General features: G+C 32.3%; 1 protein-coding gene across 1 annotated transcript; it reads right to left on the bottom strand.

Annotated features, from left to right (window-relative positions):
- Positions 1–614: 614 nt before the first annotated feature.
- Positions 615–890, bottom strand: HELRODRAFT_152831 (hypothetical protein; the record flags this gene model as incomplete). The annotated part of the gene is made up of 1 exon (XM_009032161.1): positions 615–890. A coding segment is annotated over one exon (276 nt), but the record flags the coding sequence as incomplete, so codon positions are not given.
- Between the last annotated feature and the right edge of the window lie 12,087 nt (positions 891–12,977).

Raw genomic sequence — 12,977 nt, forward strand, 5'->3', positions numbered from 1 at the left:
GTGTGCATTAAACAGCAAAGGTGCTTCATATAACATTTTATCAAAGGTATACACATATATACATAATCCTCAGTGTATATACAACATTATACACCCTAGTCTGATAAAATTATTTTTTCTACAGGTGTTTAACTAGATATACACGCAAACTGCGCACATGCATATGCTACTTAACATTAACTTTAATACATATGAATGTGTTACTGTTTGTATATAAAAACTAAGAGTACTCACAATGGTTAAAACTTAGAAGAAAAAAAATTGTTTACCAGAATTTACCAAAATAAATCAATATTCACATGTTAGAATTTTTACCAGGTAATTAAATGGTAAGAAAAGATTCATCGGCATGCAGTCGCAACAGTTGCCAGAGCTCCCAGACCAAAAGCTGTTAGAAGTAAACCTTTCCAGAAACTTCTCTCTGGCTTAGTCCCGTCATTGAAAAACATATCCATAGCATCCTGATAAAAATTTTAATATATTCGATTTCAAAACTTAGAAGGGAACAATAAGTTAATTTTAATATAAAAATACATTTTTTGCAGAGTTCTTGTGGCCCATGGATGTAAACAAACAGTAAAATAAAAAAAGGTAAAGACAAGTACATTACTCACCCAACCACCTTGAGATACAATCCAAGTAGACAGATATTCGTTTATGTATTCTGAAACAAATTCTGATATTTTTTCTGGAAAGTGTTTGCTATCTTCATTGTTCAATTTCTGTCCAAACCTTGAGACTTCAACAGAAAATGCTACAATGGTTACGATACGACCCCAATTGCAGTTTCGATCACTGAAAACCTCTTCAAATACTCTTCTTAGAGACAACCTTGCAGAATTCACACTGGAAATATCCAATGATTTGATCATGTTTCGAAATGTTTTCTGGTTTGTTTGAAGAATCCTGTTTTAAATTTTGTTTTATGAGAAAACAAATTGTAAAATCAATGAATTAAACATATTGAGTCACTTTAGGTAGTATTTTGTTAGTTTTATTCAAGCATTAAAACTAAAACTACTTATCAAAACAGAAAAACAATTTGTAAAAAACATACTCTTCAATCATTTTAGTCAAAGTTTTAATTTTCTTTTGTTCGTTCGTTGAACAGGCTGCCTGCTCTGTTGTTGATGTTGTTGGTCTTTCGTTGGACATATTTATAATGACAACTGTACAAAATAATTTTGTTAATGTTTTAGTTTCTGAAAGCATTCTAGAAGTTCTATTCGGAGAATTGGTGGAAGTGATCATTGGAGTAATTTCACTATCAGTTGAAGATGATGAATCAGTTGAAGATGACGACGACTGTGACTCGCTTTCTGTTGAAGTGTAACATTCATGATCGGAGATTCCAGAATCATTAGAGTCCATTCTTTCAGGTGGCAGCATCGTATCACACATATGACTGGTTGGTAGAGATAAACACTTCATATGTGCCATTTCAATTTTTTCTTCTAAAGATGAGAAAAGCAGAATTAAACTTTCTTTCTTGTTCTGCTGTCTTCTTTTTCGATTCAGCTGAATATTACTATCCTGGTAAATGAAAATTGTGTTTAAAACTTAATAAACTTTTAAAATTTAAACAAATAGAACATAGAGATTAAAACATTATTTCATTATTTACAAATTATAAACGATTTTAGTGAAGGTAAAACTAATGGGGTATACTTACATGAATAAAATATAGAAAAAGATTAAAGAGTTTTATTTAAAGAAAAAATTACAAACGAATTTGTCACTTCTGTCAGCTAAATAACGAAAAATAATGGCAGGTTGACAAATAAAATCTAATTTTTAATAAATACATCCAGTGATCACTGATCAGTGACTAAAACTCGAAAACTGGGGCCTCATCGATCCTCCGTTTAATAAATTTTCATCAACGAAACCCCGATTTTACTTCGTATCAATATCGATCGAAAATGGCGATGTAAAATGAATGTATAAATAACATGAATAAGCATACATATATATATATATATATACATATATAAAAATCTTTACATATAAAAATTGCCAGTTAAATTTTATAACACCACACACACACACAACGTATTGCGTACCTGGCCGTCAAGCTCGAAATATCTTCCAAATCTTTAATTAGTGAAACTAACCGATACTTATAACGTCAACTTAGCGGTGAATTATGTTTTTTTCAAATAGTAATTAGTTTGTTACGAGAAAAATATGGTAAAATTAATAAAAAACGATTGTGGAAAATTCTATGGTGGATAATCACGAGCAGCGAGGCAGCTGCTATAAGCTATATTTTCATATGCTGGTAACAGCTAGCCATAGCTATTGTCTATATTCATAATATAATATAAATATTTATATATCTATTCATGTATACATGAGTATAGCATGATATCGAAGAAGATAAAAGATATCGAAGAAGACTTAAATAATATACATACACAGACAAATATATGATCTACAAATATTTGAATATTCATATATCATTTATAAAATATAACTAAATATGTAAATGTTTATACATATTATTGACAGTTTAATCCAATAAATACATTTATATTTCATACATTATATATAAATATATATATATATATGAATATTTAAAAGTTGTAGGAGGAGCCAGCGCTATTATTTTTAAATTTTAAAAAATGCAAGGTAGGTAGCACAGCCCTAATGACGTAGATACATAGACAGCAGACGTGATGAGGCATTAACAACCAAGTATGGACAGCGAAATTTTGAAATATTTTATTGCTTATAAATTTTTTTGATTAATACTATGGATATATATATATATATATATATATATATATATATATATATATATGAACATGATTAATACAGAGTTTTTTTATCTAATAAATGAGGATTTTTTGTTTTCATGATTTCAAGAAATAGGAAAGAAAAACAACTTAAATGCTTTTGAGGTTTTATGGATGGAAAAAGTTACAAAAATAATCCGATAGAAACCATAGTAAAAGCGTCGTCAATGCTGAAGTTAATTACGTAGAACGATTATAGTGACGCAGGTTGTCGATACCTTCATTAACGTTTATCCCTAATTAATCACTAATCAAACTTTGTCATTATCCTTCTTTACTTTGCAGTTTGCACATGGGTTTCGTTGACGTATTCTCGTATGTATTCACGTTATTCGTGCAAAATTACTAGCTGTTTCAATGTGAGTTGGAGTTGGAAAATTAATATGTTTTTGTAATAATTCGGGTATAAATTTGCTTTTATTTTTTATTATGATATTTTTTAAAATTCGAATATTTTTATATAACATGTGCTTAATGACGTTTGTATAATTATTGTTCATTCGAATTTTTTCAATTTATGTATATTACGATTTGTCCATCCATTGAGCATCATAACTAAATTAAATGCACCTGAGCGCTTCAGTATATTTTGCTTTTTGGCCTTTAAAAAATTAATTTTTTGATTTTTTAAAGAATAAATATATTTATTACGTATATTCGATGTTAGCTGTATTTATTACGTATATTCGATGTCAACTGTCCAACAAATCAGCTTTTGAACTAATAAATTAGTCAAGCGGGCAATCAGTCAGCCATGAAAAATATTACCATCAACAAATCAATCAACTTTCCAACATAATCAATCACGGTTCTTCCTTGACGCTAATGACCAATGCTCAACTGGACATTCTGTTATATATATATATATATATATATATATATATAAAATATATGTGTGTGTGTGTGTGCTTGTGTGTATAACATGTATGCCAAAACTATATATACGTATATGCATGAATGTATTTATATATATATTATATTGTATACCTAACCTCTATATCTATCTATATATATATATGTATATAAGAAGACTTGAAGCGGTTACAGTGCATTTCCACGCGACATTTGCGAGCAAAATTTATATCCATCCTTTTTTCCGGCAGGCTGTTTAGTGTGGCTGAACGTGGTTGGAAGTAAGAATTGTTGATACGTCCATTCATTCACGAGAAAAGCTTTCACGAGAAATTTTTTCAAAATAATCTTTGCAATTTTGAGAATAAATTATTAATAAATTATTGAAAATTCATCGGAAAATATCTTGCGTATTTTTTTCTCTCGCAGAATTTTGAACTGCGGAAGTATGATTTTTTTCCTGTTTTTGTGTAACGTTTTCAGGTAAAATGTGATTAAATTTTCAAGTGAAAATAATTTTTAAAATCATTACGAACCTAATCTCCGTAAGAAAAGTTTTTTCAAGTTAATTTTGGTGTCAAATTTTTAGGATATGATAAAATATTTTAGTGACAATGTGAAATAATTTCTAACTGATATCTTCTGTTTATATAGAGTGATAAAACCGCCCATAAGTAGTCGAACACCTGGAGTTAAGCCGGTGGAGAAAGGGATTTGATGAAACTTGAAAGCAATGAAGGTGTCATTAAAATGATGGGATTGGAAGAAACGAATTATTTAAAATATTTTAATTCAATAAAAAGTTACAATAAAAATACTGAAAAATCTTATTAGAATTTTAAAAAAATTTAGTAAAAAATTTTCTTAATTAAGTAGCTATTTATACTAGACTTTAAGCACAATTAAAAAAACCAATCCAACATGGCTAAGTAAACCCACATCATTAATGTTATCGATAGTTCAAAATTTAGAATTGACTCGAACATAGTAATATTGAATTGTAATAGGATTTCAATGCAATATCCTCGGTTATGACGTAATTTCATGATGAACCGTTTGATACTTTGGCTTAAATACGCGTGGTAAATCTTTTTGTGTAAATTTAAATGTTTTAAACCGAATTTGTTTCAAATTAAATAACATTTAACAACTATAACTATAGTTTTACTGTAGAGATTATTCTTATCTTTTTAAAATTTGATTTATATTTCTTTGTTATTTACGTCATCAATAGTTTAGTCACGTGTCCTGTCTTTTTTGCGTGTGTTTCTTGCCTGAAGCTGTATTTTTTTTTCTAAAAGTCGTCATGAATTTTTCAAGGCCAGTTCTCTACCTCACATAAGATTGACATGAAATTTTAAATAAATAAATTTACAAGAGAATGAATGAGTGAACAAATTAACAAAAAAACACATTTTTAAAATTTCTGTAGCCTTTATTCATAGAAAACAAACCTTTGATATTTATTACACACCAACAAAATGCATCTAGTTTTACACTTCATCATCAAATATAGTCAAATAATAATATGATAATACAATATGATATTATAATATTTAATTGTTATTGTTTGTCTTAGGAGAAAATGGATAAACAAATTTGTTTTAGTTCACAAAGTTATATCGTCAAAAAAACCTTTCATCAAAAATAATTCCGGAAAATAAATGAGCAAGTTTATATATATAAATATATATTATAATATATATATATATATATATATATATATATAATGATATATATATATATATATTAATGTATTTTATAATATATATATATATATATATATTATATTATATTATATATATAAATAAATTATAGTCACCATCACAATGTTGTCGAAAAAATTAATTATATCAAAACTGAAACAGTTTTTAAAATATGCATTTACTTCCACGTATATTTGTGTGTGTCTTTGTGTAGGTATGCGTGTATGTGTATGTGTGTGTGTGTCTATGTGTGTGTCTGTATGCGTGTGAGTGCTTTCAAGTATGCTTGCATTATACTACCAATGCAGTTATTTTTTAAAATACGGCCTTTAACCGACGCTTGTTTTCGCTTGTTACTAAAATACAAAATTGATCACGGTACCACGAAGCAGAAATATGTAAAAGAGGAAAAACGCGATAGCAATATATATATATATATATATATATATATATATATATATATATATATATATTGTATATTTATATATGTGTGTGTGTGTTTGTGTGTGTGTGCGCGCGTGCATGTGTGTGTGTTTGTATGCAACTTTGTTATTACAATGTATAACAATAGATATATCTCGTTGACATTTTGACATTTGACATTTTTTATTTCATCAAATCACATATCATATATGTATATATATATATATATATATATATATATATATATTTATTTATATACAACAATGTGTAACAATTTATATAAGAGTTGTTTTTATAGCGACAATAACGATGATGTATAAAATATAAATATATTTTGTGTTGGTATAATTAGTTTTTTTTAACAGTTTCTTTCTTTGTGTCTGAAGCGTGGTTTGAAATTCATATGATGATTTGGCTGGTTTTTCTAATTCCGTAATTGTTAAATACCTATTTTATTTTTTTTTAAATATTGACAAATATTTAACCTATTAATATTACATTTTCATGAAAATAAATAAAATCATTTAATATTTTCCATTTACACATATTTCGTATTTGCGTATGCACATATGTGCGTGCGTGAGTGTGTTTGTGGTGTGTGTGCGCGAGGGTGTGTGTTTGTGGTGTGTGTATGTGTTTGTTCATGTGTGAAGCGTTACCAAGAAATCGCTTAATACACCTTAGTGTTGTTTGTATACTTTTATTTCTGCTTGCCAAATTATAACTAATTTATGTGAATAAACAAATTACACGACTGATTGATGGATGGTTGAATGAATGAATAAATGATAGACTGATGAATGGACTTAATGTTGAACGAAGGAATAATTTTCTAAATAAAATAGAAGATGGATTGCTGACTGCAAGAAAAATTTTAAAGTTTTGTTGAATTGATACAATTATCATTTTCATTTGAAGACTTTTGAACGGATGTGACTTAGATTTTATGTACTTTTTCTTCCTTTTAACAAAGTTTACATTTTAAAACTTTTAGAAAGTGAATAAAAAATTTACACCGGTTTGAAATACTTCGGTAAATTTTGGGAAGAATTTGATTATTTTTCATTTATTTTAATCTCGTTAAACAGGGGATTAAAATATACTTTAGTGAGTAAACTTTACGCGGAAAGTTGTTACCATCTTCAACTTTATTCTCTATAATTTCTCTCTATCTCTCTTTCTCTCTCTCCTCTCTTTCTGGCAATGAATTGAAACAATTTTTTGCGGTCTAAGGTTCTTTTTATATGGTTTGGCAATATAAGCATAAATTTTTAAATTTTCACTCCATTTTAAAGTTTTGTGTAAAAATGTTTGTAACAGCTGATGAGGTGAAGAATAAAATAGATAACGTAGCACCAATGGCGAGAGAAGTTATGACTTGAGCCGCCATCCATCCATCCCCATTCGCATTTGTTGCATACATCTTCAAAAGCTGTTAACCTTGTCCTTTTTATTTTTATAAATTAATGAACGTTTTGTTGTTTATAAACTGTGCGTGCTGGTGTATGTGTTTAGAGCGTGTGTGATTCAAACAATCCATGACAAACAGACAAATAGGTAGAACGTTGAATGAATATATAAAAATGTTTTCTTCAAAATAAATTCCAAAAATTTTTAACAAAACAAAACAAATCTAAAAATATATGAGATAAAAATTCATCTTTGCATACAACGATAACTCATCCACAGAAGCGCCTACACTACATACTTGAATGAATTATCACGTACTCATGTAAGCATGCTAGGCGTCACTTTTCATCTACTTCTTGAGGCTTTTCTTGCGTCTGGAGCTCAAAAGAACTGCCTCAGGCGGCTGTTCCAAACTGGGATCAAATTGGATGAACTCGTTGAATATGGCTTCTGTTTTAGCGTCAACACTGTAATCTCTGTAAACAATTTTTCCAGAAGCTTGTCTGACAAATGTAAGAGCCGCAATGTTTTCATCGTTTGTAGTTGCAGAGGTGGACGAGTGAATTTCTGTAGTGTCATCGTTGCAAGAAACATCAAAACTGGTACTGAAACTGGATGGTTTGTCTTTGGATTGTTGGGAAGATGTTTGTGTTGTGGAGGACGAGTGTTGCTGCTGCTGTTGTAGAATGTGTTGAAAATGTTGTGAGTGGTGTTGTCGCTGTTGGGAATTGTGCTGTGAGTCTTCTATGTCTAGAGCAATCGCATCTGGTATCTGCTTGCGATTCCGATAAGCTCTTCTTTTCTTTGAAGCTGTTTTTGGCTCGCCTCTTTTGATTGACTCAGTTACGCTAGGTTTATTCATTGTAGAAATCAATTTTTTATCTGTTGTTTTTGTTAAAGGTATTGATGAAGCTGTTGTTGCACCGGCAAAGGATTCAGACAAATTGGAGGATACGTTAGTGGTTAAATCAGTAGTATATTGATGATGTTTATTTTTTACATTACTGCTTTCAGAGGCAGCAGTTTTATCGTTGGGGGCAGCAAAACTATTTATTAAACGTGTCAAATTTTCTGTTTCGGTACTTGTAACAAAATTTTTTATGCTTGGTCTGCGATAACATTCAGCGTTTCTTCTGCAAGCTTCGCTTTCAAACGTCTCTACTATTGATAATCTTGGTTTAGTTAGTGTGGATCCTGCTCCTACACCGCTGTCTACCAGTAACGGTGATTGGTACTTTGGTTTTCGCCTAATTTCGTTACATTCCGGCAAAGATGACACAACAGTAGCTTGGTTTCTGAGAGCTTTTTGTTGTTCTAAAATTCTTTGCAATCGAGCTGAAGTTGGTATTGTGGGCAAACTTGAACTATCTCCAGTCACAAGTTCTTGACTTTCACTGGTGGTTTCAACTGATGATGCAGCAGACACTGTAGCCGTTGCGGCAGATTTGACACGAGAAATGAGTGAAGAACCTATTTTTGTTGATTCCCTTGAATCACTGTTGGAGCGGAAGCTACCCTGCCTGAATCGTTCAACCGTTTCTGGTAAACTATTAGCTTTGCTTAAAGAATCGCCGACCATTTTTGCCGCCAATTGCCATTTTGATTTTAAAGTTGAGGCAGTTGAGGCAGTTGACGGTGCCGGTGTAGTTGCAGCACTACTGTTTGTAAATGTAGTTGATGAAGATGCACACGTAAATGTAATTGGTGGAACGGATAGAACGTCGTCATTTTGAATGTTACTAGTACTGGATAGACGATCAGATGAAAACGTGGAAGTTGATTTTACATGATCAGAACTTCCTGATATTTCTTGCAGCAAATGTTCTGCTTGGGTTTTTGTAGCCGATATATAATCCTCAGCTTTCTGCAACATGGAACTGAGACGAGACGTGAAAAAATTTGAAGAAATTGACGTTGATTCAGCGGGAATATTTGTATCTGATTTTGCTTTACGATCTTGTTCAGATGGCATTTTTAATATTGACGGTTTTGGCATTGTATGTTGACTGCGTGAATTTGACGAGTCTATAATATTGTTGTCGGAACCGGTGTGAAATTGAGTGGAATGTTCCATTGACTTATCGAATGCATCAATATGAACTAATTCGTCAACACTTTTTATAAAGGAATTTGGATCGTCCGTTCTTTGCATTTCATGTCTCAAAACGGTGTCGGTGCTGTGTACTCGACGATTATTAGAATCAGTTTTGGACCCAAATAAAAACGGCGCTCTTCTTGACATAAAAGACGGTTTTTGAATTGTTTGAGGTTGTTGGGAAACAGGAAAGACCGACTTTTTATTTGGATCGGTCTCGAGCGGCTTTTCTGATTCTAAGAACGAAATTGATTTATTTTTATTTGCATTTTTATTTACTTCTGTTTCTATTGAAGCAGAGCGACTAGATGCACCAGTTGCTGATCTAAGTAGTTCTAAAGATTTTGTTGCAGCTGAAGCTGATGAGACGTTTAATTTGCGAGCCACAAAACGAAACATTTGCGTGGTTTTTGTAAGCGGACCAGCCGACCACGGTGGTTCAACTCCTTCTTGGGTTTTCTTCAAGGATTGTTGAGCTTCTAACGATTTGTAGCCACTGTCATCTCTCATTTGATGGAGTTTGTGAGATTTGCTGTCGCCGGTACTGTCGGTACTTGCATTAGTTGCAGAAGATTCAATTGATGTCGTTGTTGCTCCACAGCGGCTAGATGAACCGGAGGCTTCGTTTTCTGTGGCAACGCTGTCAAAGCTGTTACCTCCTTGTCCTAATGCTGCTCTTTGAGCACGTTCAATTACAACCATTCCAAATGTCTGTCTTTTTATTTTTGAATCTTGGCGCCAGTTAATTTTATCTGCTGAGTCAGGAAGTGTAAAACTTGTAGATTTTTGTTCTTTATTTAGTTCTTTTATATCTTTATTAATAGTAGCTTTTTGCATATCTTTTTTTTTGTCTGGTAAAGATTTATTCAAATTCCTGTCAAGTAATTCATTTTTAGACGTAGATTTATGAGCTGAAGATTTGCTCTGACTTGCAGTTCCTTCATAGTTTGCGTCGTCTTCAAAACTTACTCCTAGCACCGGTTTTTGCGAATCAGTTAATTTCACCTTGGATTCATTTTCAAGTTTTTTGCTCAACGGCTCAATATTCAAATATTTAGAATTTATTTCATCATTGTCACGGTGGTCTTCACTTCCAAAAGTGAAACAAACATCATCACCTTCGTCATCATTCGGCCCGTCAATAAACTCAGTTATCATGAATGGATCATCAGCTGTTAAAAAATAATCGTAACTACGTACTCTCCGACTATTGTATCTACTTGTTTCTGATCTCGATAAAGCCCAATTGTCTTGTTTATATTTGGATCTACTCAGTTCTAGACTGTTCCATCTTTTTTCAGGAGACGTTTCAAATCTTGAATCTCTGTTTAGGTTTCGCCGTTTAATCGGTAATACGGTTTCGAATCTTTGTCTCCGATATGGATCCGTCTGCAAGCAGTCAATTTTGGGAGCATTTGTTTCAAAAGATCTAGAAATATTTTTTTTATTTTTGAACTGGTATTCCGGCGGTAAAAGGTTGTGATGGTGATCCGAAAATGAAAAGGTGGGATGAGGGTGTGGTTGGGATCTGTAAACAACGTTGTCACTATGAAACTGGCTTGTTGCGTTATATTTTGGCATTTTCCACCATTCTTCCATTTCAACGGTTTGTGGTTTTCTTAGCTTAAGAGGTTGTTGGCGTTGATCGTAACCATCACGAACATGGTAAGAAGCATTGTAAGAATGTTGCTGTAGTAACATGTGTGGTTGTTTCATAATAGTGTGTTGCCGTTTCAGTTGCTGGTGTTGTTGCGATTTTGAAAACATTTCAAATGATCTGAACTCCTTGTTTGTCGGGTATTGAAACTCCAGCATTTGTTGTTTTTGTCTTTCTTGTTGCGATCGTTGCTGTTTCAAATAATAGTGTTGCTGTGGATGTTGTTGTTGTTGATGTTGCTGGTAAAATTGCTGATGCTGCATTTGATGTCGTGGATAGCTTTGTTCGTAAATTAATTGCTGTTGTTGTTGGTTTTGATGGTGATGTCGGAAGATGGCGTCGTTTTTTTGACAGTAATCCTTTTGTGTTTTTAAATTCGAATTTAATGCAGGGCCAACTGCTAATGAAAATGCTGCTGCTGAAGCTGATGTCGTTGCCGCTGTGGCCGGTAGTGGTTTTGTTGTTGAAGTTGGTTTTGTTGTGGATGACTGCAGACGTTGGTGTGGCGATGTTGGGGTAGATTTTTGGTGATTAGCAACGGTTGTGAACGTTGCTGTTGTGCCTGTTGCTGATGAAGTAGTCGGGGATAAGGTGGATATTATTAAATTTTCTTTGTTAGACTTTGCTGAAGAACTTGACGTTTTGTGTTTTTTGTGGTGATGACGACGATGATGATTATGATTCACCTTTGGCGAGGTGGGACTGATTATTACTGTGGGCGGTGTTATTGTTGACGTTGACGCTGACTGCTGCTGCTTAGATTGTAGTTGTTGTTGATGTGGCTGTAGTTGTTGCGGTTGTAGTAGTTGCTGTTGTGACTGTTGTAGTTGCTGAGAAAATTGTAGTTGCTGCTGTGGCTGCTGTTGATGATGTTGATATTGTTGTTGATGGTGATGATGAATTTCATCATCATGATATTGTTGTTCATGTAGTTGTTGGTATTGTTCTTGCTGAAGATATTGAGAATGCGGATGTTGCTGTGTTTGCACAAATTCAAGTTTGCGGTTTTCCAATCCCTTTAATGATCTAAAACAAAATTAAAAACGATTAGTATTGGAAAGGAATGACGTCAATATCATTGTTTTTCTTATCGTGTCACCACATCACACACAGTCTCAGACTTATTTACATGATTTTTTCTATCCCAAACAAAACAAAATGTTTGAAAATAAAACCACGCACTTAGCATCAAAATGATTACATTGATTAGTATTTTATCCCCATCATCGTTATTATCAAGTCATTTTCATTGTTGTCAACATCAAAATTTTATTTTACTTCCATTTTCATAATTTTAATAATCATCTTCATCGTCGTCGTCTGGGTCTTCATTACAGCCGGCCGACATCATCAACGACATCATAGTCATCATCGTCGTCGTCGTCATCAAAATCATTGTGGTCATCATCGTCGTCGTCATCATCAACATCATTGTGGTCATCATCATCGTCGTCATCATTAGCCTCAAAAAATGGTTGTGGCATTAAATGTTTCTCTCGTTTTATTGTTCGAAACACATGGCATCACTCCTCTCTCGCAGGGCCACTGGCTGACTGCGCACTGCTTGCAAACGTACATTATCTCTGGGGCAATCAAAACGATTGCTTTATGTATACATCTTTGATGTGTCGTACAAAAAAAGTGCAGTAGAACGCAATACAATACAATACGTTATGATACAATCTAATTGGAAACCATACAATACAATACGATACATTATAATACAATCTCATTAGCAGCAATAAAATACCATACAATGTAAACCTGATACAATAAATACAAAAAATACATTGCCTTAAAAGACGATGAACTGCATTAAAAAACATTACAATACTATTTATTACAACCCAATATAATGCAGTATAATACAAAACTACACAATGCCGCATGATTTAATGCAATAGAGTACAATACTGTGTAACGAAATATAAAATGATACTTTGCAGTTTGATGTTCCAATACCGTTTCTAGTACATTGCTAACGCTTGTGATTAAGAGAATAACATTCATAGTATTAATACTGCTTAAAAATCACC

Source organism: Helobdella robusta (genome assembly GCF_000326865.2).
Source record: "Helobdella robusta unplaced genomic scaffold HELROscaffold_8, whole genome shotgun sequence".
NCBI classification, from domain to species: Eukaryota; Metazoa; Annelida; class Clitellata; order Rhynchobdellida; family Glossiphoniidae; genus Helobdella; species Helobdella robusta.